At 40.0% G+C, this 27,214-nt stretch overlaps 1 protein-coding gene across 3 annotated transcripts in view; it reads right to left on the bottom strand.

The window, feature by feature from the left end:
- The window catches only part of ATAD5 (ATPase family AAA domain containing 5), a 45,360-nt gene extending 20,502 nt beyond the window's left edge, over positions 1-24,858 (bottom strand). For 2 of the 3 annotated variants that reach the window (XM_007076190.3, XM_042967067.1), the window contains exons 1-10: positions 24,658-24,858; positions 19,029-20,923; positions 18,143-18,251; positions 14,388-14,552; positions 12,516-12,642; positions 11,395-11,476; positions 4,301-4,485; positions 2,207-2,364; positions 1,098-1,257; positions 305-634 (exon numbers count right to left, since the gene is read on the bottom strand). In XM_007076190.3, the coding sequence (XP_007076252.2) occupies positions 305-634; positions 1,098-1,257; positions 2,207-2,364; positions 4,301-4,485; positions 11,395-11,476; positions 12,516-12,642; positions 14,388-14,552; positions 18,143-18,251; positions 19,029-20,923; positions 24,658-24,723 (3,277 nt within the window). In that variant the 5' untranslated portion in view covers positions 24,724-24,858. Of the gene's footprint in view, positions 1-304; positions 635-1,097; positions 1,258-2,206; positions 2,365-4,300; positions 4,486-11,394; positions 11,477-12,515; positions 12,643-14,387; positions 14,553-18,142; positions 18,252-19,028; positions 20,924-24,344; positions 24,388-24,657 lie in introns of those variants that run through there. The other variant, XM_042967068.1, reaches the window with a different exon arrangement.
- Positions 24,859-27,214: the final 2,356 nt, after the last annotated feature.

Genomic DNA, 27,214 nt, shown 5'->3' with positions numbered 1-27,214 from the left:
GAATTCATCAATTCAATAGAATATTTTTGAAAAAGCTAAAGAACCCAAATGGGAGTAAGTCAGAGACATGTTAAAGAGATATAATCCCAGGTTGTTTAAAAAGCACACAGAAAAATCAAAGACCAAACACCTATCTGTTAAATGTGGTTTTCTGTAAGAATGTGATTATAATTAGTAAGGCTTCCACTTCTTGTTTTATAAACATATATTGCTTGAATGTCGCAAAGAACATATATTAAAGAGAAAATGAACAAGAAGAGAAAACAAAAAAGTTCTAGGCCCAGAGGAAGAAGATCTAATTTACCAGGAACAGGAGATCTTTCTGATGTAGGCTCTTTGCCATCATCTATTATCAGAACATCAGAATCTTCAACTGCTTCTGTTTCTATTTTACATGTTGTACTCGAAGCAGTTTGTTTCTTCCTGGATGTTTTAGAAAGAAGGCCTTTACAAGAGTCTGGCTTTATCCCAGTGGAGTTGTTTCTTTTGTCAAGTTCTTCTGGTTTCCCATTTATCTTTTTTGGACTTTGTGAATACTCGTTTGGCTTCTTTCTTTTTGACTTCTGAATTTCCGTTTCCACTCGTTTCCTTTTGGTTTCTTTTTGATTCACATCAGGTTCGAGTTGTGGACTTTCTATTTCAGAAGTTAGAGAAATGCATGCGCTTACTAATTAACAAAAAACAAATTTTAATATCCAAAATCTTAATATCACTTCAAAATATCCAACAATCTTATTACTACAAAATGAAGAGGCAAGAATCAAATATGGGCCACTGAAAGCAAGCAGGATATTGTGTTATTCAGATTGCCTTTTGTACAAGTTATATAAAGGCAAGTCAGTTCAAATGATCTCACTTAAGGCTTTCCTTAAATGAACTATTAATATTTTAACAAAATTAAAGCTGTCTTTGAGTTTGTACCTGTGGAGAATGGCAGGGGCCAACACTGCATTGAACAAGATGCTTTAATACACTTGAACAATTTTCCCTGCCAACCATAAGCAATATCCTCTCAGTGGACTTCCAAGAGTCAAAGACCAAGTCTTAATGTTTTCAAAAACAAAATGTTAATGTAAATGATAACAGTTATCACTAACCTTGTTTACGATGACACTCAGAAAGTACCTGGTGCTCACTTCGTTTTTTAAGAAGCAAAGAAAAATATTTCCTCAAAGAAAATTCGGGATTTGACCACCTAATTTCCTCCAGCAAAACATTTCTTACTTCTTCAGTCAAATCTTTCCTTCTCTCCACAAACTGCAATAAAGAAAAAAAAGCTCAATAATGGACCCACATTGTTTTTTTTAAAGACGTTTCGATTTTTTTTTAAGTAATCTCTACACCCGTGGGATCATCATCGTGGGACTTGAACTCATAACCCTGAGAGCAAGAGTCGCCTGCTTCACTGAGCCAGTCAGGTGCCCCCCACATTGTCTATTAATATTAGTCACCAACCATCTTCTGTCGATAACTAGTCAATATTAATGTAGGATTAGCTTCAGTGACTAAATAAAACCTTAACAGCAAAGCTGCATTTGCATAGATTTTTAGGGACTTAATTAATATGAAAATCATTTCATATAATTTAAATGAATAAATTATTCACTTAAAAAAAATTCTTTTAACGTTTATTTATTTTTGAGACAGAGAGAGACAGAGCATGAACGGGGGAGGGTCAGAGAGAGGGAGACACAGAATCTGAAACAGGCACCAGGCTCTGAGCTGTCAGCATGTGGGGCTCGAACTCATGGACCGCGAAATCATGACCTGAGCCGAAGTTGGCCGCTTAACCGACTGAGCCACCCAGGCGCCCCATGATGTTTATTCATTTTTGAGAGAGAGAGAGAGAGAGAGAGAGGCAGAGAGAGACAGAGACACAGAATCCAAAGCAGGCTCCAGGCTCTGAGCCGTTAGCACAGAGCCTGACGTGTGGCTCGAACTCACAGACCACAAGATCATTACCTGAGCCAAGGTCCGACACTCAACCAACTGAGCCACCCAGGTGCCCTGGCTACCATTAATTCTTAAAATGTTTCTAAAGCTCCAGGAATATTTAAAAGAGATGTCTACCTCATTTGGGATTTATTCTTTAAAACTGGACTCCAGGGAAAAAAGAACTTTAGGCCACAGTAGCAGATATCTGTTTGCTTTCCCTCTGAAGATATGAAGGAAACACCATACAATAGCCGGGATCTCTGGTACTTACCACAACAGCAGAATTAGTACTTTTAGAATTTGAATTCAATGTTGAAAATTCACCAAGAGCAAGAACACATCTTGAGAGATCTATTACTCTAGTATCCAGTTCTTTAAGTTTGGTTAAGAGAGGGCAAGTGGGTGGTTTCAAATGCCACAAATGGCATCCTAAAGCAAAACAGAAAACAAAGGTCTTAATTATCTTCATTCATTACATCGAATGCCAAATACGCAAACGTGAAAAGACCTGACAGCTACATAGTTAACACAAAAATACCAAAACTCAAAAAACCAAATTCCTCTCCTCCAACAAATACAATTAATAAAAATATTGAGTCTTCCTTCCCAATTGTTTAAAATAACCAAGTGATAGCAAACTTCGTTTCTTTTGAAATCAACCCTTGCTACTAGGGGTAAGAATTTCAGGGGCAGTTTGCATCCTGGTTTAAGGTTTGAACTCTGAGGGCAGACCTGGCATACCAGTAAATAAATGTGTGATTAACTCCTCCGGTTCTATTTTTTTTAAGTTTATTTTTATTTATTTTGAGAGCGAGAAAGAGAGAATAAGCATGGGAGGGGCAAAGAGAGAGGGAGACAGAATCCCAAGCAGGCTCTTCACGGTCAGCGCAGAGGCTCAAACTCACGAGATGTGAGATCATGACCTGGGCCAAAGTCAAGAGCCGGACGGTCAACTGACTTAGCCACCCAGGTGCCCCAACTCTTCAGGCTCTAAAAGAGAGAGGTTGTCTCTGTGCTTGCTTCATCTCCTGATGCACAAACACATATGATAAGTTTTACAGTAGCACTCTGGTGAAAATGTTGATCAAAATCAGGGAAGAAACGTATAACTAACTTCTACAGTTGAATATACTATTGGAATATGCTGTATAAAACTGAACTGGTGAAAATAACAAGAAGGGCTTCGTCCACCGAATGGCCAATGGCAGAGCTGAGGAAGAAAGAGAAAGAAGAATATCACCAGAAGGGCTGGCTGGGAAGTTCCCTGTACAAATGGGAGGCTGAACAAAACCGAAAAGCTATCAAGGTCAGAAACACAAAAGGAAAAAAGAAAGAAGAGAACATAGAGCATATTTTAGGAGTAGAAGGAGTGCATTAAACCAAACCACAAAGCCAGCTGAGAAGAATACAAATGCTTTTGTGCACGCACGCGAGCGTGCACACTCACACACACAAAACGCTCTAGGTAGGAGCAACGACAAGGAAAAGAAATAAAGCTTTGTACACTTTTGGTAATTAAAAACTATGTAAGTCAAGTAAGATTGTGGTTGCGGTAGCATTTGAATCCAACCAGAAACAGGTTCTGATCAAGCTAAGACCACCGTGCAGAAGGCTTGTGCAAACAGCTCACCCTTGTGCACGGTGTATATGAGGAAAGGGTGAACTGGAGTGTGGAGCTACTTGCTACCTGCTCCAGGAGGGATTTAGATGCAACGAGAGAGGAAAAGCTGTTCTGGAAAGGAGGCAAACAACTCCCTTGCACATTCAACAGCCCATCGGACGAGGACAGGGCTGGAGCTCCTCTGAGAAAGTCTTACAGGTGATCTGTTCACACACAGGCTGCATGCGTGAAGACCACTGCCTTCCTTTGGGAACACAGTGCCTCCCTGGAGAACAACATCCACCTGAGGTCCCGCCCGCACGCCTGCTCTTCGCTGCATAAGGTGGTGAGGGCTGAGGATGCCTCTGGCTCTCTTGCCCTGACACCCCATATGCAGTACAGGGAGTCCAGGACTGAGGAATAGACAATGAAACACATACTGCAAATTCTCACTAAAATCTCCTTAAGAATTATCTTTAAACTTTAGCCTCATTTCAAGTCAACTTACACTCTCATATTTCTTCTAACATTTAAAAATACTTTCTTTAATATTTATTTATTTGGGGGACAGCGCAAGCAGGGGATGGGCAGAGGGGGACAGAGGATCCGAAGTGGGCTCTGTGCTGACGGGCTGACAGCAGAGAGCCCAAGAAGGGCTCAAACTCACGAACTGCGAGATCGTGACCTGAACCGAAGTCGGACGCTGAACTGACTGAGCCACCCAGGCGCCCTGCATTTAAAAATATTTAATTATAATAAACTCACCATCATCTCTTTGTTGTACGTGGACAACTCTCTGGAAACTAGTACTCGCTGCAAGGTACACATCTAATACAGCAGCTTTCTTTGCAATCTGTCGTTTCAGCAAATCCGGCAAACCGCTCATTAGGAAGTCGCGCTTGGCTTGAAACTGCATATCACAATCCTGAGACTTTTCAGATGTATCTTGGCTTTTAAGAAAATGATGTGACAAAGGAAAGCTAAGGTTATAAACACTTAAAAAAAATACACAATACTTTTTAATTTCAAAAAATGAATCCGCTATCTGAGATGTTAGCTGGGCACATTCACTTTTGCTTATCATAAAAATGAAAGCTATCAGTATTAAGAAATTAAATAAAAGTAAATATATAGAGGGAAAAAAATGACTTGAAGAACATCCAGCAAAATGTTAACAGAGTCTATCTATGAGTGGTAGGTGAGTTTTTTCCCTTGTGTATTTTGTCTTCTTTTTAAAAGAACATGCATTTGTATCATAATCAGAAAACAAAGTAAATGCTATATTTCAAAAAGTTAATATAAGAATTTCTAATGTGATGTTTCCAATATAGTAGCAAGACCATTAGGGCCTTTCTTACTGATGCCTCAGTTTTACCTGGCTTATCTTCATATTGCTAATCCTAAGAGTCCTGACTTCAGTGGGAGGGAGGCGAGGAGGATCGGATACGGGAGCAGCGGAAGGGGGAGAGGGTGGTACAACAGCTAATCTGCCCTTCCTAACCCACCATATATGGAGAACTGTAATATTCTCTACAAACAGAAATTTGAGTTGGTAAGTAAAAAGAGGATGCAAAGACTTCCATTTCTCTTTTCCTTTCCTTTTTGAGAGAAATGAGGGAAAGAAGAGATTTAAAGCCAGTGTGGAGGCATTTATCTCAGAAAAGAGGAGGTGTAGCTTTTTTTACTGTTAGTTGGAGGGAAGGAGGAAGAGATTCGTGAAGTTGTAGCTAAGTAGGTATGAGATTGGCGTACCTGGCTGGCTTGGTAGGTAGAGCATACAACTTTTTTCTTTTTTTAATGTTTATTTATTTATTTTGAGAGAGAGAGAGAGAACGCACACATGAGCAGGGGAGGGCCAGAGAGGGAAGGAGAGACAGAATCCCAAGAAGGCTCCACATTGTCAGCACAGGGCCTGACGTGGGGCTCAATCTCATGAACCTGTGAATTCATGACCTGAGCCGAAATCAAGAGTTGGGCTGAGCCACCCAGGTGTCCCTAGCATGTGACTCGATCTTGGGGTTGTAAGTTCGAGCCCCATGTTGGGTGTAGAGATTACTTAAAAATAAAACCTTAAAAAAAAAAAAGAGTATATGCCAATAGCAGAAGGTAGACTTTAAGGAGAAGTGTACAAAGTGCTAATACAAAATATACACATATTATATATATGTGATAAACTGTGTAATATATACAATTATAAATAGCTTTGAGTATACGCGTATATATAAAAAATATATACATACTTATATATGTATCCTAGCTTTATCTGCTTTATCAGACAGACCCAGGTTGAGAGTCTCCACACTTCAATAAACACAGTCAAGGACATGAGAAATCTTGGTGAAGGGGATAGGAGTTCTTTGTAGTAGTCTGGCAACTTTTCTTAAAGTTATTTCAACACAAATTATTTTTTAAATTGTTTCATAGTATACCAATTTAGGAACATAAGAATAATTGTAAGAAACTTCTAAGAAATTTAAGTTAAGTAGTCCAAAACCAGCAAATTTCTTCCTTCAAACAATTCTACTGGGTAAAGCAAAAGCATATAAGATAATAGCATTAGGTGAAATGGTGGACTGTGGTATAGGTTAAAAAAAAAAAAAAGAATCAATTGTATTTCCACATACCAGAAATCAACAATTGGAAAATAATGCCGTTTATAATTATATTAAATACATGAAATACTTAGAGATGAATTTAACACATGTATAAAACCTCTACACTGAGAACCACCAAACACTGATGAAAGATATTAAAAATAGAAATATAATGTTCTTGGATCAGAAAACTTAATATTGTTAAGATATCAATTCTCTCACTATTTAACAGAATCATCAGCAAAACTGTAGGAGACTTCTGCATGAATGTTGGTGGCATCTTTATTCTTAAGACTGGAAACAACCCAAATGTCCATCAACAGGTAACCAGGTAGACAAAAAGTGGTTTATCCATATAATACTATTCAGCAAAAATAATGAACTACTGATACATGGTTGACCTTGTACAACATAGAGGTTAGGGTTGCTGACCCTCTGCACAGTCGAAAGTACATGCATAATTTTTGACTCCCCAAAAATGTACCTACTAATAGCCTACTACTGACTGGAAGCCTAAAGGATTAACATTAACTGTCGATTAACACATAGTTCGTTATGTTGTGTATACAGTATATATATTATATACTATATTCTTAAAGTAAGCTAGAGGCAAAAATATTAGAAAATCATATGGAAGAGAAAATACATTTTTACAGTACCGTAATGTAAAAACCCACGTAAGTGGACTTGGGCAATTCAAAGAGTCAACGGTATTTGATAACATGAACAAATCTCAAAATCATCAAGCTGACTGAAAGAGGCCAGATGAAAGAGTGTATTATCATACGATTTCATTAATACAGAATTCTAGAAAATGCAAATTAACATACAGAAAAGAGACAGGTGCTTGCCTGAGCTGGGACTAGGAGGAGGACTGCAGAAGGGCATGAGGACGCTTGTGGAGGAAAAGACTTTCTGGGTAGTAGAAATAAAGCATTATCTTTACTGTGGTGGTGCTTTCACTACATATACAACTGGCAAAGCTCACCAAGTTACACACTTTAAATACGGGTGACTATGTAATTTATACTTCAATAAGGTTCAAATTTTTCATGGATTAAAAATAATAAAAAAATAAATAATAAAAAATAATACTATACCACTAGAAACCCACTAAAAAGTCTGGGGGCACCTGGTGGCTCAGTTGGTTAAGCGTCTCTTTCGTTGTTGTTGTTGTTTTTGATGTTTATTCATTTTTGAGAGAGACACAAAGCGCAAGCAGGAAGAGGGGCAGAGAGAGAGGGAATCCGAAGCAGGCTCCAGGCTCTAAGCTGTCAACACAGATCCCGTTGTGGAGCTCAAACTCACGAACCGTGAGATTATGACCTGAGCCAAAGTCGGACACCTAACCAACTGAGCCACCCAGGCGTCCCTAAGCATCTAACTCTTGATTTCAGCTCAGTTCATGATCTCACAGTTCATGAGATCGAGCCCTGCATTGGGCTCTGCACTGACAGCGCAGAGCTTGCTTGGGAGAGCTTACTTTAAGAATATAGTATATAACATATACTCCCTGCTTGTATGTGCATACTCTCTCTCAAAATAAATACCCGTTAAAAGAAAAGTCTGATAATGCCAAGCGTTAGCAACTGGAGCTCTCATATACCGCTGGTGGGAGTATAAATGGAACAACCACTTGGGAAAGTTCGGCAGATTCTTACAATGTTAAACGTACACCTACCCAATGACAGAGCAATTCCACTTCTAGGTATTTACTCAAGAAAAATGAGAACACTGTCTACACATAGAATGGAATGGAATGGAATGTTCACAGCAGCCTTATTAATAATAGCCAAATACTGGAAACAACCCAATTGGCCATCAATAAAAGAATGGATACACAAACTGTGGTATATTCATATAAGGAATACTACTCAGTAATAAAAAAGAAAAGACTACTGATATATTACCTTGGCTAAGAGAAGACAGAGACAAAAGTGAGTGTCCTGTATGATTTTATTTCTACGAAATTCTAGAAAAGGCAAACCAATCTATGTCAACAGAAAACAGATCAGAAATTGTGTGGGACTGAGTTGGGGACATGGATTAATTGCAAAGAGGCAAAAGGGAACTTTCTGGAATGTGGTGAAAATGTTCTCTATTGTGATGATTACACAGATGTGTACGTTAAACCTCAAACTGTTTACTTCAATTGTATGCATATGATTGTGAGTACATTATACCTGAATAAAGTTGATTTAAAAAAAAATTTTTTTTTACAATTATTTCTTTTTGAAAAGCAGAGAAAAGCAGAGAGTGTGAGCAGGGGAGGGGCAGAGAGAGAGGGAGACACAGAATCCGAAGCAGGCTCCAGGCTCTGAGCTGTCATCACAGAGCCCAACGCGGAGCTCGAACCCACGAACCACGAGATCATGACCTGGGCCAAAGTCAGATGCTCAACCAACTGAGCCACCCAGACCCCCCCTGAATAAAGTTGATTTAAAAAACGATAGTGTGTGTATGTGTACTGACCAAAAGCAATTAGATACAAAAGAATACACACATATATATACATTTACATGAAGTTCTGAAGTTTACGTAAAGTTTTAAAACTAACAAAACTAATCCATGGCAATAGAAATCAAACTAATCAATGGTTAAGAATCAGTATAGCGGTAACCTTTTGTTATGGTGGTGGTAGGAATAACAGAAAAAGAGTAACCTTTCAGAGTAAAAGAAAGATGTTAAATCTTGATATAATGTACTTATGAAAACTGTATGCTTAAGAATGGTGCAGTTAGGGGGCGCCTGGGTAGCTCAGTTGGTTAAGCATCCAACTCTTGATTTTGGCTCATATCATGATCTCATGGTTTGGGAGTTCAAACCCCACACTGGGCTCTGCATTGACAGCCTGGAGCCTGCTTGGGATTCTCTGTCTCCCCCTTCCTCTCTAAAAAATAAACATTAAAAAAAAATAAGAAGGGCACCTGAGTGGCTCAGTCGGGTGAGCGTCTGACTTCAGCTCAGATCACGATCTCATGGTTCATGAGTTCGAGCCCTGCGTCAGGCTCTGGGCTGACAGCTCAGAGCCTGGAGCCCGCTTCAGATTCTGTGTCTCCCTCTGTCTGCCCCTCTGCTGCTTGCACTCTCTTGCATTGTCTCAGGGATGAATAAACATTAAAAAAGAAAAAAATAATAAGAATGATGCATTTTTAGGGGCACCTGGGTGGCTCAGTTGGTTGAGTGTCCGACTCTTGATTTAGGCTCAGGCCATGATCTCACAGTGAAACTGAGAACACCACTCCTTACTGAGCATGGAGCCTGCTTGGGATTCTCTCTCTCCTTCTCTCTCTTCCCTTTCTCCACTCCCTCTCTCTCTCTCTCACAATAAATAAATAAACATTAAAAAAAGAGAAGGGTGCATTTTACAAATAAACAAAACAGAAACAGACTCATGGACACAGGAAACAAATTGTTGGCTACCAGAGTGGGGAGGGGGAGAGGGTGGAGGCAGGAGAAATAGGGGAAGGGGATTAACAGGTACAAACTTCTACTCACAAAATAATTAAGTCACAGGAATGAAATCTACAGCATAGGGAGTATAGTCAATCAACTGTAGTAACTTTCTGTATAGTGACAAATGGTAACGAGACTTATCATGGGAATCTTTTTGTAATTTATGAAAATATCAAATCACTACCATGTATATCTGAAACAGGATACTGTATGTCAATTATACTTCAATCAAAAAAAGATTAATGGGTGCCTGAGTGGCTCAGTCGGTTGAGAGTCTGATTCCTGACTTTGGCTCGGGTCATGATACCAGGGTCATGGGATTGAGCCCTGCATCTGGCTCTGCACTGAGCATGGAGCCTGCTTGGGAGTCTCTTTCTCTCTCTCTCTCTCTCTCTCTATCCCTCTGCCCCTCCATCCCTCGAAAAAAAAAAAAAAAAAAAAGATTTGTGCATCTTAACAATATGTAATTATACCTCAGTAAGAGTGAAACAGGAAAAAAATAACCTGAACCCATGATGTCCCTAAACCTGGTCTTCCACCATGCCATCCACTTGCACAGGGATACCAGAACTTGAGTGTCACCTTCACTTTCATCTCTCCTACCCCTACCCCCCAGATCTAATTAATCATTATGGATTTTGATCTAGCAAACCAATCCAGCAGTCAGAAAAGACCTTCCCGAAATCCAAACATTTATGTGCATATTTTGTGTTTAAAACCCTCTGTTTCTTATTGCCCTTGGCAAAATGACAAATTCTCTCACACGGCCTAAAGGTGCTACGTGGGCTGGCATCCACCTCTCCAGCTTAGGCCCACATTCCTCTCACCCAAGCTCTCTGCTCAAGTCACACTAGCATTCTTTCAACCTCTCTCTTCACCATGCTCCTTCGAGCTATAGGGACTCTGCAGATTGCTCCCTCTGGCCAGAACACTGTTCCTCCCCTGGTGAACTCCTGCTCATCCTTCAGTTCAGATGTCATTTCCTCAGCAAAGCCTTTTTTGACCAGACCAAATCCACTTAATATAAACTTAATAAAACTCTGTACCTCTCCTTCTTAGCACAACTGCAATTTTTCACTTGATGGCCCAATTAATGTTTTATCACAGATTGTCTTCCCTCTAGAGTGTAAGCCTCATGAGGACAGGGAAGGTGTCTTGTTTTGTTCCCCCAAATATTCCTAGTATGAAAAACAGTGCCTGGTACATAGCAGGTATTTAAAGATTTCATTTTATTTACTTTTTTGTTTTAAAGTAATCTCTACCCCCAATGTGGGGCTCAAATTCATGACCTTGAGATCAAGAGTCACGTGCTCTACCGACGAAGCCAGCCCAGCACCCTCATAGCAGGTATTTAAATATATACGGAATAAGTTCATAATCAGCTCTTTGGTGCTTTTGGTTTATTTTTCCACTATTCTATCTAGAGATGGCCACAAAATGTCTGATCTTCAAATTGTGACTGTAGCACTGTCAATATTGTCATCTTTAGAAATGAACTTATTGGGATGCTTGTGTGGCTCAGTTGGTTAAGCATCCAACTCTTGGTTTCAGCTCAGGTCATGATCCCAGGGTCACGAGATCAAGCCCCGCATCCGGCTCTGCACCAAGCATGGAACCTGCTTAAGATTCTCTCTCTCTCTCCCCCTCTGCCCCTCTCCCCAACTCGTGTTCCCTCTCTCTAAAAATAAATAAATAAACTTATTAAAGGTTCAAATGATAATGTACATGCTTTCTCATCAAAGTCAAGGAAAAAATACAAAATACATTCCATAAGACATTTCAGCATTTTAAAATTTGTATTAGACTGACCTGTTTTCATCAAAACCAAGAATAGGATCAGCTGTTTTTTGAGCTTTTCTGGTAAGAAATAAAGGAGCAACTTTCACTTTCCCTTAGAAAAATAAATAGTTAAGTTAGTATCAAAGTTTATCATCTCTACTTACCTCCAGATACTTTTCAATTATAGCTCTATCTTCTTAAACTTAAAAAAAATGAACTCTTCTCAACTTTAACAAAACTTTTTTTTTTAAACTAACTTTTTAATTAAAAAATGTTCTATATAATCATCTAGTCTCCCAATAGCATTATCAGAATCTCCTGGGAATGTTTAAACTACAGATTCCCACAATCCCCCTCCAGAGATTCTTTTTTTTTTTTTTTTTTTTTTTAACGTTTTTTTTTATTTATTTTTGAGACAGAGGCAGAGCATGAACGGGGGAGGGTCAGAGAGAGGGAGACACAGAATCTGAAACAGGCTCCAGGCTCCGAGCTGTCAGCACAGAGCCCGACGCGGGGCTTGAACTCACGGACCTCGAGATCATGACCTGAGCCGAAGTCGGCAGCTTAACCGACTGAGCCACCCAGGCGCCCCCAGAGATTCTTAATCAATATGCCTAGGGAAGGACCTAAAGATTTAAGAAAATTTTTAATTTGGGGCACCTGGGTGGCTCAGTCAGTTGAGCAGCTGACTTCTGCTCAGGTCATGATCTCACAGCTCGTGAGTTCGAGCCCCGCGTTGGGCTCTGTGCTGACAGCTCAGCCTGGAGCCTGCTTCCGATTCTGTGTCTCCCTCTCTCTCTGCCCCTCCCCTGCTCATGCTGGTTCTCTCTGTCTCAAAAATAAATAAACATTAAAAAAAATTTTTTTTTTTTTTAAAGAAAATTTTTAATTTATTCAGATGATTTTGATTATCAGGTTTGGGAATCTCTACCTTAACTGCAGCTAAATAGAAAGAAATGCAATAACTTGAATACACACAATTACCTTTATAAAACTCTTCACTACATTATAACTTTACTTATTAAAATAGAAATATGTAATATAATTGAACGTTCATATTTTAGAAGACAAGAAATTAAATTAAAATGAAAGCAATATAATTCCTCCAAAGCATTCTAATATTTGTCACAAACATTATCAGATCTCATTACCTGGTACGTTTTTAGGATTCTTGTTAAGTTTTTTTCCTAGCACGTCATTCAGACACTGAAGATTCTTCTGATTTTTCTCGGGTTGCTTTGAAGAAGTAATATCTGAATCTATTATTATTACAGAGTCCTAAGACAGAATAAGAAAAACATTTTTACAATATGTCATACAATTGAGGTTTTAAATTTCAAAAGGATTACAGTGCTAGAGGCCAAAGGTAAGATAATTACATTAGCAGCTCCATCCATCTCTTCATCAGACACTACCTGATTGACACAGAAAACATACGCTATATGTCGTAAATGACAATAGCCTGTGCTATACCATTCAAGTTCACATATCAAAGGGTGGACTTATTATTACCATGGGTTTTCTTTTTTAAAGAAGCAACCAAAAGACTTTACTCCAGACCAAAGAGTCAGTATCACTGAGCTATACAAGTTCTAGCTCTACTCTTTGAGAGCTATACATCCTATAAATGTATTAGATAAAGTCTGATATGCTTTCAGGTGGTCAGTACACATTTACTAAGCATCTACCATGTGTCAGGCAATACAGCATACACAGACAAATGCAACAAGAGTTGGCTTCAAGGTTGTACCAGGGTTTAGGGGACAGAGGGAGAGCTAGTTCAATCATAACACGGTAGGTTGAGAGCAACATTGACTAAAATACAAAAAAACCCATAGAAGTTAAGTACATTTTGGGAAGGAAACTACTTGTCTTGAAGGCACCAACAAAGCTTTCAAGAGGAAGTATCAGAATGTTCGTACCATTATTCCTAATAATCAAAAAGTGGAAACAATCCAAATGTCCGTCAACTGATGAAAGGGTTAAAAAAATGTGATATAGCCATACAAAGTGGTATTATTTGGCAATAAAAAATAAATGAAATATTGATGCTACAATATGGATGAACACCAAAAACACTATGAGTGAAAGAAACCAGGCACAAAAGGCCATATGTTATATGATACCATTTATATGAAATGTCCAGAATAGGCAAATCTATACAAACAGAAAAGTAGATTAGTGGTTGCCTGGGGCTGAGGGAGGGGAGACTGGGAAGTGATAGCTAAGGGAAATAGGAGTTCTTTTTGGGGTAATGAAATACTCTAAAATTGTGGCGATGGAATCACAACTCTGTGAATACATTAAAAGCCAGTGAACTGGGCACTTTAAATAGTGAATTGTATGGTATGTGACTTATATCTCTATAATAAAGCTGGTTTTAAAAAAGAGGAGGCAGGGGTGCCTGGGTGGCTCAGTCAGCTGAGCATTGGACTTTCGGCTCAGGTCACGAACTCATGGTTCTTGAGTTCAAGCCGTGCATCGTGCTCATTGCTGTCAGCACAGAGCCTGCTTCAACTCCTCTGTCCCCACACCCCCCACCCTTGCCCCTTCCCCACTTGCACTCTCTCAAAAATAAACATACATACGTACATACATACATACATAAGAAAACAGGGTAGCATTTAGCAGGACTTAATGTATGAGTAGGAATTCCTCAGGTAGAAAAGAGTATTCGGTATATGCATTTCAAGCTGAGACTACAAAGTGGAAATAAAAGTTGCACCATTTGGGGAGGAAGGAATAATTCAGTGTGACTAGAGCAAAAAGTGTGTATATGAGGAAGGAGGAAAGGGAAGAGCTAATTCAGCCTATGAAGGATCTCAAATGACATGATGAGGATGCAGACTGTATGCTTTTGCAAAAGGAGCGAAGAGCTTTTAAAACAGAAATGCAAATGATATTCTTTCCACAACCTCAGGGGTATCTTACAATTCTACCTATAACTTTATATGGCTTCCTCCTCCTTCTCCAAGCAGCAGAATAGGACAGAACTCACACCAATAAATATTTCTAATACTTACTGCTGTTTCTGACAATTCCTTCCTTTCAGCAAGCGTCTGATGTCTAGATGAACGTCTTAAGGGCGTCACTATTTCTTCAGTAGTTTTTGACCTACTAATGTGTAAAGCTTTTGCTTTTTCAATCAATTGTTTTGCTTTTGATACACTTTTTGAAGCACTGCTTGCCTAAACAAAAATTTGAAAAACTTAGATCAGTGGCAAACATTTTATATTTAATAATAGAAAGAAATTATAAAAGGCAAAACTTTGGAAACAGTAGAAAGGTTAGTGGTTGCCAGGAGTTAGGCGGGGAAGGAGGGATGAACAGGCAGAGCATAGAGGATTTTTAAGCCAGTGATACGACACTATATGTATGATACTAGAATGATGGATACATGTCATTATACATTTATCTAAACTCACAGAATGTATAACACCAAGAGTGAACCTTAATGTAAACTCGGGACTCTGGGTGATAATGATCTGTCAATGCAGGTTCATCAATTGTTAAAAAATGTACTATTCTGGTATTGATAATATGGGAGGCTATGCATGTGTGGGTACAGGGAGTATATGGGAAATCTCTGTATCTTCCACTCAGTTATGCTGTGAACCTAAAACTGTTGTAAAAAATAAAATCCAGGGGCGCCTGGGTGGCTCAGTTGGTTAGGCATCCGACTATTGATTGCGGCTCAGGTCATGATCTCATGGTTTGTGAGATGGAGCCCCATGTCAGGCCCCACGCTGACAGCATGGGGCCTACTTGGGATTTTCTCTCTCCCCCTCTCTCTGCCCCTCCCCAGCTCACTCACTCGCTCTCAAACATTTAATTAATAAATAATAAAATCCACTAAACATACATAAAACTATAATCATAAATCGTATTAAAAAAGACAAAGAAATAGTTACTTAAATATTACCAAGGAAATTAGTGTGTCTAGTGTAATTAACATGTCTAATGTAATGTGTCTACCTTTATTTTTAACTAGAAATTTATTCAGATAAAGATAATTACATTCATGAAAAACACCCAGAGAGATGTCTATATTAGATGTCTGTATGGATTAGAATTGTTGGTTATTTCCCCACCATCTTCATGGCATCTATTTGACTTTAGTCACCTTTAGGGTGAATCCACTAGAGAGAGGCTGAAAAGGCATTCAGTATGGGAAAGAGCACTAGATAAGAAGTCTGGCCTTTAGGCCTGACTTTGCCATTGATGTACAAAGTGATCCTGTGCATTTAAATATTACCTTCTAGACAATGTGCTTTCCATATTGAGTTCTACGGGTTTTTATGTTTAAAGACATCCAACAAGCAAGGTGCCCAACAGTTTACATCATATGATCCCTTTTAAAAGTCACATATACCTATTTAATCATAGGAAAAAGTCTAGAAAGACATTAATAGTTTTAATGTAACTATTAAAATGGGTTACCCTTTGAGGAGCCTGGGTGGCTCAGTCGGCTGAGAGTCCGACTTCCACTCAGGTCATGATCTCACAGTTCATGGGTTGGAGCCCTGCAGCGGACTCTGTGCTGGCGGCATGGAGCCTGCTTTGGATTCTGTGTCTCCCTCTCCCTCTGCCCCTCCCCTGCTCACGCTGTTTCTGTCTCTCCCTCTCTCTCAAAAATAAATGTTAAAAAAAATTTTTTTAAGTGTGTTACTCCTAGAGAGTAGATAATAACTTTTCACTTTTAATTTTATAAACTTCTGTTTTTAAACAAATGTTTGCTGTTTTTTAAAACCTTCAAGGGGCGCCTGGGTGGCTTGGTCGGTTGAGTGTCCGACTTCGGCTCAGGTCATGATCTCACAGTCTGTGAGTTCGAGCCCCGCGTCAGGCTCTGTGCTGACAGCTCAGAGCCTGGAGCCTGTTTCAGATTCTGTCTCCCTCTCTCTATGACCCTCCCCCAGTTCATGCTCTGTCTCTCTCTGTCTCAAAAATAAATAAAAACGTTTAAAAAAAAAAATTAAAATAAATAAATAAATAAAATAAAACCTTCAAAATGTTTTTAAAAAACTATTGAAAAGCATAGGCATGGATATTCAAAATATATGTAAGAAGGTTAGGAAAACAAAGATTCTACTTTGAGTAGAATTCTACTCTACAATAGAGTAGAATCTTCTTCTATAGTAGAATCTTCTGTATAGTAGAGTGATAGATTTCTGTTGTTCTGCTAGCAAAATTTTTGGCAGGCTGATGAACCTTATTAAGTTCGTATTCAAAATAATCCACCTAAATTTAAATGGATAACTCAATTACTGAAATAAACTGTTACACAAAAAGATATGTTTCAGTGAATGTGAAAAAAGCATACACATACACATTTTGGCAAGTAATTCTGCCGTTACTTGAAATTAGTTTTTTTTTTTTTTCTAATAGTTTTTTTTTTTCTTTCCTGATAAAAGTTCTTAAAGGTTCGTGTTTATAGGGCTGCCTGGGGGGGATCAGTCGGTTAAGTGTCTGACTCTTGATTTTGGCTCAGGCCATGATCTTGTGGTCATGGGATCGAGCCTCGTGTCCAGGCTCTGAGCTGAACGTGGTGTCATGTCTGCTTAAGATTCTCTCTCCCTCCACCCCTCTCCCCTGCTCGTGCTCTCTTGCTATTAAAAAAACTAAAATAATTTTTTAAAGTTCATGTTTATACATAAAACAGAAAAATAAAGTTAAAACCATCAATAATCCTATCACCTCAAAAACAGTCATATCCACCCATCCTCCCAGCCTTATTTGGTTACCCCTGACAACACCAGGAACTTCATTGCTGATGGCACCCTACTTTCTCCCTGTTTGTCGGCCTCTAGTCCCAGCCACCCAGCTTGGCTTCCACTGCACGTCACTTCATCCACTCTGAAAAATGTTCTCACCTCCTTTAGCTCCACTGTCCTTCAAAACAGGGATAAATATTTACTTTATGACATTAATGACGAGTACTAAGCATAGTGCCTGGAATGTGATAAGCAGTCAAAAAAAATGACAGCTGTTAAATAACAATGAAAGAGATAACAACTTTCTGTAGCAGTGCCATTCACCCAAGGATTATATCAGAATCACCTTATGGGCATTGTGAACCCACACATACCTGTGCCTACACCCTGGAGAGAATCCAATTCTCTCAAGGTGTGGATACGCAGATTATTTTTAAAAGCAGCTAAATTATTCTTATATATCCTACCTTTCCCTTTAGGGTAAAGGTTTTCAACCGGGGGGGGGGGGGGGGGAGAGTGATGTGCGATTCTTTTTTTTCCTTCCCAGGGATATTTGCAATGTGTGGAGACATTTTTGGTTGTCATAACCAGAGGAGCTGGACAGCGACTCATATGTCATGGGTAGAGGCCTAAGTTATTGCTAAACATCCTACAATGCACGAGTCCCCTATAACAAATGAATTATCCAGCCCAAAATATCAATAGTACAAGGGTTTTTGGACCTGTCCCAGAGTTACAGATCCTACTTTTTGGCCTCTGATCTATAGAAATAAACCAAAAATTGAATCATAACCTATAAGCAGCCTTAAGGAAAATGACTAACATGTAACTCTTACCAAGAAAAGTTTTTCTAAGCAAATTATACTGTCCTTATCAATTGCTCTCATCTCACAATAAGATATGTTGACCACTTAATAAACTAACTAGAGAAATAGAAAAATAGTGAGTAATAACATATGCTATAGTTAATATAACCAATCTATAAAATATGTGAATATTCTTTTGGCACATTACTTCTAATAGTAGCTATTGTTTTAGGAAACGGAATACCCGAATATTCCAATTACCTTTCTGGTCTGAGAAGTAAAATCTCCATCGGTTGCTTCATATTTCTCACATCTTTTTTTAGATTTCTTCTTAGATTTTTTGGGAGTACTAATTCTGGTGAATTTCATTCTGGGAATAAAAAAGATATTCAGAAGCGTTTTATGATTATGTGTAAGAGTTTTAATTAAGTATAGAAAAGAACCACCTAGGGCTTCAATTTCTGGACAGTTCTTAAAAACAAAAATACCCCCTACAATAGTTTCAAACTACTGATCAAAAGTAAGCCAAACTCAAACTCTTAAAAAATATAAAATGTTTCCTTTTAGAAATCGTAAAATTACCTCTTAAGATCACTCTTTCATTGACCAAAACCAGCACGCAAGTATATACCTCATACGATATGGCTCAGTTTCCCAAGAAATAAAGCTCTGACTTATTTTTAATCTCATGTTTATTAGATGCAGAGAATTCAGAGATTAGCAACTACGATGAGTAAAAGTTAGAACTCATCTAAAATACATCTAGGAGGCACCTGGGTGGCTCAGTGAGTTAAGCTTCTGACTTCGGCTCATGTCATGATCTCATGGTTTGTGAGTTTGAGCCCCACATGGGGCTCTCTGCTGTCAGGGCAGACCTGCTTGGGATCCTATGTCTCCCCCCCCCCACTCCGCCCCTCTCCCCCTTAAAAACAAACATTAAAAAAATAAATAAAATACATCTATAATTCTTCTGAAATCATGCCTGACCTTAAATTAAATGTGAAAAATAAGCATTTTTGAAACTGTTTTGTGCCTTATAAATCAGGTATTCTAGAAAAAAATGATACTCTCCAATGCTTCAAGCATTTTCCTTCCCAACTAATATATGGAGAACACTTAGAACTTCAGAATAGAAACAAAACTTTACCTAATAGGGCTCTCTGAGTCAGAAGAGACTGTTATTAATTCTGCCGTATATAAGCTATGCTTTTCTGGTAAGGTGGCTGCTTTTGGAGTGGAAGCCTTTATTGGACTATCATCTTCAGAATGAGTACTTCTAATGACCATTGCGGTAGGGGTGCTGCTGGTTCTTACAGATCTTCTGCTTGACCTGGGTGTGGAAACATTTTCCAGACTGTATTCGGTTTCGGTTTTACAATGTATGACCTTATCATTAATGGGTACGCTGGTTTTTCTTGAAGACTTCTTGTTATACGGAGAGGAAATCTTTAGAGGGTCTTCCCCAACAAGATTTTCACTGCTAAATAATGTGTTTTTGAAAACTTCCGTTTTCTTTTGTCTTAAACTCCTTCTAAGCCTATTTTGACTCTGTTTACCCTTAAAGGAAAAAGTTGTTCCTTTCTTTTGAGTATTTCCCTGTCTACTTTCACCTGGAGTAGCACCAGTATCTAACATCTTCTTACCCTTTTTCTTCAGCTTTTTACTTTTCTCTTTAGGAAAAGTTCCTTTGTCAGTATGTGACTGTGAATTGCCATAATTTGAAATCATTTGAATGTTAGGATTGTCCATGATTTTTTTAGAATTACCGTCTCTTCCTTCATCATTCAAAGATTTTTCATTGAGCTCTTTCTGCTTATCGGAAGACCTTCGCATTCCATTTTTAAGCGCATCCGATGCTGGCTGCCTAAACGCTTTCATAAACTGTTGTCTTTCTTCTAGAGTGCATTTCGGCTTTGAGGCTTCCGAACTTCCAGCTTCCAGCACTGCCAACTCTAATTCTTCCTCCTGTATGACAACGTTCGATTTTCTTTTCTGAACAGTCTGTTCATTCTCAGGATCTGACAGGCTATTTTCTGTTTCCAACTGCTTTTGTTTCAAGAAAATTGAGGGTATTTTCCGGGTCTTTTTGGGGGGAATAGGGTGAACCTGTGCAAGAACGGTAACTGTCTTGGAGCGTACGTGTTGGGAAATTTCACAGGTTTCTGGGTCACTCATACTACCGCTTTTGACTATATCTTCGACAGTTTCAGAAGGAATACAAATCGCCACTGTAGAGTCTGGTAGGTCTACCTTATTTTCCTTGTGACTTTTCAAAAATTCCTCGTAGGAGACAGTTATTGTCCTATCCTTTAAGCGGGCTGGTTTAGCTATATCACCCCTAGAGTCTGCACAGTCTGCAGGACTGTCCATCTCATCGGCTAGGGAAGGCACTCTCTCCTTCCTGTCTTTACCATCTTTTTGAAGGAGACTTATTTCTTCTGCCAATGGTAAGCTTTCGGACAGATCTATTATATCTCTGTGCTTCCTTTTCCTCATTTTTTTGCAATCATTTTTTGTGATTCCTTGCTTAGGATTTACTCTCTTGGAGCTTTTTATGGAGGTCCTGGTGCTTGACTGTTTTTTGATATCTTGAATACTTTCTGCAAGTACCTCTACACGTTTCTTGCAGAGTGAAACAGACGTACTACTTTCTGCAAAATCATTATTTAGACCTGAGTCTTCTTTGCTATCGTCACTGTTAATTTCAATTGGAGATTCATTTTCAGCTTTAATATTATTTAGTCGATGAGATAAATTAACTCTCTTTCCCCTCTTCTTGAACTCTATGTGTGAGAACACTCCCAACGGTGTTTTACAGTCTTTGCCACTGTCAGCAGGCAATGGTGGCAATGATTTTATCTTGCACTCTTTTGCTGATTGTGTCTTCTCATTTGTGGGGGACGTCTTTCTAAAATAATTCAGAATATTACTGGATTTGGGTGGAGAGAACACACTGTCTCCAGTCTTCCCTGTTGGTGATAAATATTTTGTAATTGTTTTGCAGGAAGATCTGTCATCATCTTTCCTTCGCTTTTTGCACGCCTATCAATTTAAAAGAAAAAGAAAGCACTTACGTCAAGCAAGATCATACAAAACATAAATTTTAAACATGGATCTAATATTTTACCTAATTGAATAAAAAAAGGAAGGCTCCCTTAGGTAACAAACATGATATATATTAGAAAAAAGAGGGGTATCTGAGTGCCTCAGTCAGTTAAGCAAACGACTTGAGCTCAGGTCATGATCTCGCAGTTCGGGAGGTAACAGCTCAGAGCCAGGAGCCTGTTTCGGATTCTGTGTCTCCCTCTCTCTCTGCCCCTCCCCCATTCGCATTCTCTCCCTCTCTCCCTCTCTCTCAAAAATAAACAAAACAAATTTTTTTTAAGCAAAAAGAGCTTTAAAATTAAACCTACGTTCAAATCTCAATGTTACATCACAAGCCATACACTTATAATTTGTGTATTTTACTTTATATATATTATACTTGAAAAAAAGTTTCCAGGCCACTATACTTACGTACAAATGTGTTAATTTCTATTGGTCTCTGTTTACAACCTTTGAATACTAGCACCTACCCCACAAAATTTGTAACAAATACCATACATGAAAATATACGAAGTCTGCATAGTAGAACCTCTACAAATATTAACTCCATTCCCTTTGCACTTTTTTAGTTAAAAACAAATTATCCTATCTCTAAGAAACACGCACACAGTGAACAAACCTAGCATCCCAAAATTTACTAATCAAGTAAAAATTTTGAAGGACACTTACCACAAATAAAATTTTCCAATGTTTTAATGTGTTTTATTTATTTATTTATTTATCTATTTATTTATTTATTTATTTATTTATTTTGGGGGGGGGGGGAGAGAGAGAGACCGCCCATGCACACATGCTCTCAAAAAATAAATAAACAAGGGGCGCCTGGGTGGCTCCAGTCGGTTAAATGTCCGACTTTGGCTCGAGTCATGATCTCGCGGTCCGTGAGTTCGAGCCCCGCATCAGGCTCTGTGCTGACAGCTCAGAGCCTGGAGCCTGTTTCAGATTCTGTGTCTCCCTCTCTCTCTGACCCTCCCCCGTTCATGCTCTGTCTCTCTCTGTCTCAAAAATAAATAAACGTTAAAAAAATTAAAAAATAAAAAATAAATAAACTTAAAAAAAAGAAAATCTTGGGACATCTGGGTGGCTTAGTCAGTTAAGCATCCAACTTGGGTTCAGGTCATGATCTCACTGTTTGTGGATTCGAGCCCTGTATTGGGCTCTGTGCTGACAGCTCAGAGCCTGGAGCCTGCTTCAGATTCTGTGTCTTCCTCTCTCTCTCTGTCCCTCCCCACCCCCCTTGCAAAAATAAACATTAAAAATAAATTAATTTATCAAATAAAATCTTAAAAAATGAAGTAACGAATGGTGAATTATACTTCTAGAAAATTAAAAGGTATCATAAAGCAGGGGCGCCTGGATGGCTCAGTCAGTTGATCTCACACTTCATGGGTTCCAGCCCCACATCAGGCTCTGTGCCAACAGCTCAGAGCCTAGATCCTGCTTCGAATTCTGTGTCTCCTTCTCTCTCTGCTCCTCCTCTGCTTGTGCTCTCTCTCTCAAAAATAAATTAACATTAAGGGGGAAAAAAACGGTATCACAAAGCTATCATCATTGAAAGCATTAAAAGCTAGGGGCGCCTGGCTGGTTCAGTCAGTGGAGCATGCAACTTTTGCTCTTGGGGTTGTGAGCTTGAGCCCCACATCTGGTGTAGAGATTACTAAAACAAAACAAAAAAGAAAGAAAATAAAGGCGGGGGGGGTGGAGCCTGGGTGGCTCAATGGGTTAAGCATCTGACTCCTGATTTTGGCTCAAGTCAAGATCTCTTGGTCTGTGTGACTGAGTCCCACATCAGGCTCTGCGCTGACAGTGTGGAGCGTGCTTGGGATTCTCTCTCTCTCTCCCCCCCTCCCTCTCTGCCCCTCCCCTCCTTGAGTTTGCTCTTTCTCTGTCTCAAAATAAGTAAATAAACATTAAAAAAAAAAAGAAGAAGAAGAGAGGCACCTGGGTGGCTCAGTCGGTTGACTATCTGATATCAGCTCAGGTCATGATCTCACGGTTTGTGAGTTCAAGCCCCAAGACAGGCTCTGTGCTGACAGCTCAGAGCCTGGAGCCTGCTTCGGATTCTGTGTCTCCCTCTCTCTGCCCCTCCCCTACTCGTGCTCTCTCTCTCAAAATAAACATTTTATAAAAATTTTTTAGGGGCACCTGGGTGGCTCAGTCGATTAAGCGTCTGATTTTGGCTCAGGTTATAATCGCTCACTTTGTAAGTTCAGGCCCAGAGTCGGGCTCTGTGCTGACAGCTCAGAGCCTGGATCTGCTTCGGATTCTGTCTCCCTCTGTCTCTGCCCCTCCCCCACTAGAACTCTATCTCTCAAAAATAAACTTAGAAAAATCTTTTTTAAATTTTTTTAAATAAAAAAGAAAACCAGAAAAAGAAATAAGTATATATTTAAGAACTTGGTACATGAGAACAGTAGTATTCAAGCTAGTGAGCAAAGAAGTACTTAATAAATGGTATTGGGACAAATTTCTAACCATTTGGATGACTACGAGGCAAAATACAGATGAAAATTGTGTATGTTAAAATGAGATGGTAAATGCATTAGGAGAAAATGTTAATGAGTTATCAGTATTATTATATTACCATGAGATCGTATCAAAGGCTCTGGAGTCAGGCAGATCTAAGTTCAAGGGCTGGCTCTGATATCTACTAGCATGGGACCTTAAGCATATTACTTTTAACTTTCTAATTATACAGGCAATGATACCTCAGCACAGGGTTGATATTAAGCAAAATAATGTGTACAAGGCCCTCACCCCTGCAATACTAAACAATAAGTATCATTGCTATGAAATAGGCTAAGCAGGGCGCCAAAAGCAGAAACTGTAACGAAAAGGTTGATAAACCGACCACACAAAAATCAAGAACTGTCTCATTCAAGTACCAAAAGTCCTTCACATCGGAGAAAGCTGATCAACTCCCTTGATTTAGCAGACAAATATCAGCGTAACAGCTACCAGCAAGTAGACAAAAGTTATTCAATTCCAAAAAATAAGGGAGAGTCCTAGTTAAATAAGCATACATCTTGGCGTACTTCAAGGACACCAGTGTGCCTACTTCAGAACGCTAGCTTGAGATGCTACTCCAATACTTCATGGCATTAGAGTATCTATATAACGACTGCTTGACTGCTTACTGCATTTCACTGAAATTTGGTGAATACGTAAGAATAACAGCATTCCACGCTGGGACTCCTAACTGCAGTATGTTAAGCTCTGGAACCATGAGAAACCGATTTTTTTAAAAAATTACTTTGACTCCTGTAATGGCAATCTAAGCAGTCATCCTCCAATAGGTAAATGGATACACTACTGGAACTTAAAGATTCTTTCCAACGCTAAAGTTCTGATTCCTTACCATGAACCCAGACTTGATCCTGGGATCCTCTGCGACATCTCACAAGTCCAAAACATCAAGTTCCACCAACATCTCAGGACCTGGGGACCGGTCGAGGTATCTTTTAAATCCTGACTTTCCTGGCCCCGCAATCATCTCACAATCTCGATGTTTGTCAGTACCTATCACGACTTTAGGAAGCGACACACTCCAGCAATTGTTGCACACAATGTCACTGCTGTGGGGCCTCACCAGGTCCCTCCTTTCCCCTCCCGGATCCAAAGTTGGGGTCACCTTTCACCCACCTCCTACAGACGGAGATTCTCTAGCTCACCTCAATCTCGTAGTTCTTCACCGGAGGGGGAGCAGCTGCCGCCGCCATGGCCAGGACCCCCACCATGCTCCCTGCTTCCCGGAATGCCGGCTCCTAGGGCGTTGAGCGGCCGGGCCCCGCCAGCCTAAAGGCCATGGAGGCGGCCGGCCCCCGAAGAGGCAGCAGCCGGGCTGTGGGGTCCGTCCCGGACTCCCCCCGCGCCCACCCGCCCGGAGCGGTCGCGGAGACTGGGCCCAGCTCAGCCGAGTCGAACGCGGGAAGGGGCGGTAAGAAAGCGCGGGCAGCGAGGACCCCGGGCGCGGCCGGCGAGCGCAGGGGGCCCTCGACACAGGCGCCCCCAGGCTAAGCGCCCGGGACCGCGATCCCGGCCGGGAAAGCAGGCCGAACGCAGACCCGACCCGCGGGCTTCGGAGGGAATTCTTGTCAATTGGGTTTTCGCGCCGTCTGGAGCGCATGGGGCGGAGCTTAGGATTGCTTCTAGAGGCTGCGCGGACGGTAAGCAGAGAGGGCCAAAATACTTCTCGGACGAAACTGCAGGAGGCGGGATTGGTTTTACCAAGGGATTTCAGACTAGCGGGGCTTCTCCCGCCCAGTTTCACGGATGAGGACGTGATTTGACTAAAGTCCGTCGGTGACAGAATTAAAACTGTAGAGTTTTGATGCCCTAGGCTAGCCCCTTGTAAAAAGTGGAAATTCAAGGGCGCCTGGGTGGCTCAGTGGGTTAAACGTCTGATTTCCTCTCTGGTCATGATCTCTCTGTTGGTGTGTTCGAGCCCCACATCGGGTTCTGTGCTGACAGCTCAGAGCCTGGAGCCTGCTTGGGATTCTGTGTCTCCCTATGTCTCTGCCCCTCCCCCGCTCACGCTCTGCTCTCTCTGTCTCTCAAAAATGAATAAATGTTAAAAATAAATAAAAGTGGAAATTCAAGGGGCGCCTGGGAGGCTCAATCAGTTAAGCAACCCACTGGATTTCGGCTAAGGTCATGGTCTTGGAGTCCATGGGTTCCAACCCCGCCTCTGGCTCTGCGCTGTCAGCTCTGAGCCTACTTGGGATTCTCGGTCTCCCTCTCTCTCTCTCTCTGCCCGTCCCCTGCTGGTGCACTCTCAGGAATTAAATAAATAAACAAACAAATAAATAAATAAATAAATAAATATTTTTAAAAATCTTAAAGAAAATTCTGTCTCTTCCCCTCCCCTGCTTTCTCTCAAATTAAAAAAAAAATAAAGTGGAAATTCAAAAAAATAAAGTGGAAATTCAAAAAATACAGAAAAGGAAATAATTGATTACATTCCACCCACATGGAATAAAATGTTATTTTGGCAAGCGTCTTACCTCGAAATACACACACAGGATCCGAGATTTTGACTTTTTCCCCTAAACTGAGCAAAAGAGGGCATTGTTTCCCACGGATTTCTTTCTCCCCGCCAGCCAGGAGCCCAACATCATGGCCTCAGCTGGTTGGAGTGCATGCCAGTTGTTCCAGGGGTTTGCTGGTTTGTAGTGATGATAATCTCATACTTCATTTGCATTCTTTTCACGGATTTGTTTAGCTTTGACTTTTTTTTTCACATGAGTTTATTGTTGCAGTGATATAGACATAGAGTATGTTTATTTTGTTTGAGTGCATACTTTTAACTGCATGGTGTGTAAGAACTGAGTAGGTCAGGTAAAAGGATATACCAAATAATAACGGGAAGCCACCTTGTTGCATCTGGCTATGCAAACTGATTTTAACTACGGATGTAACTGTGTCCATCTCAATACCATAAAGATGGTATTGCTATTGTTTTCACAACATAAAGGGTGCAAATTTCTCCAATGAAATTGGAGGTAATTATTTTTTTCTTTTAAAACTGTTAGCCAAGGGGCGCCTGGGTGGCTCAATCAGTTGATCATCCGACTTCAGCTCAGGTCATGATCTCACGGTTCATAAGTTCCAGCCCTGCATCAGGCTCTATGAGGACAACCCAGAGCCTGGAGCCTGCCTCAGATTCTGTGTCCCCCTCTCTCTCTGCCCCTCCCTGCTCTCTCACTGTGTCTCTCTCTTTCTCTCTCTCTCTCTCTCAAAAATAAAAAAAGACTAAAAATTTTTTTAAATAAAGCTGTTAGCCCAGAATAAGGTTTTTCTAAAATAGATACTGTTTTGTTGATCTGGTTTTTGTTTTTGTTTTTTTTCCCCTCACTGTAGAGTAAGAACACTGCCCAAGGAGAAGGAGAAGGAAGAGGAGGGGGGAGGAGAAACAAATGAGAAAATTACAGAGAAAACTGAAAGTCTCCTTGACTTCTATCCCCAAATTCAATCTCCACCTCTTGGCCCAGTGGTAGTCATTATTACCTGTTTGGTGGGTAGCACTGCACACTTTTTATATTTGTATGTATATCCATAGGAAATTCTTTACTATTGGTTTTATTTACATAAACAGTAATACTGTAAATATCACTCAGCAATCTGCTTTTTTCATTCATCATTGTTTTCAAGAGCTATCCATGATACGTGTAGATCTGATTCACTCCCTTTCATTCTTGAGCATTCTGTCCAATTATACACATTTTATTT

The sequence above is a fragment of the Panthera tigris genome, chromosome E1, assembly GCF_018350195.1.
Source record: "Panthera tigris isolate Pti1 chromosome E1, P.tigris_Pti1_mat1.1, whole genome shotgun sequence".
Classification (NCBI taxonomy): Eukaryota; Metazoa; Chordata; class Mammalia; order Carnivora; family Felidae; genus Panthera; species Panthera tigris.
The sequence above is the reverse complement of the archived record's forward strand: the minus strand, read 5'-3'. Positions and strand labels throughout refer to the sequence as shown.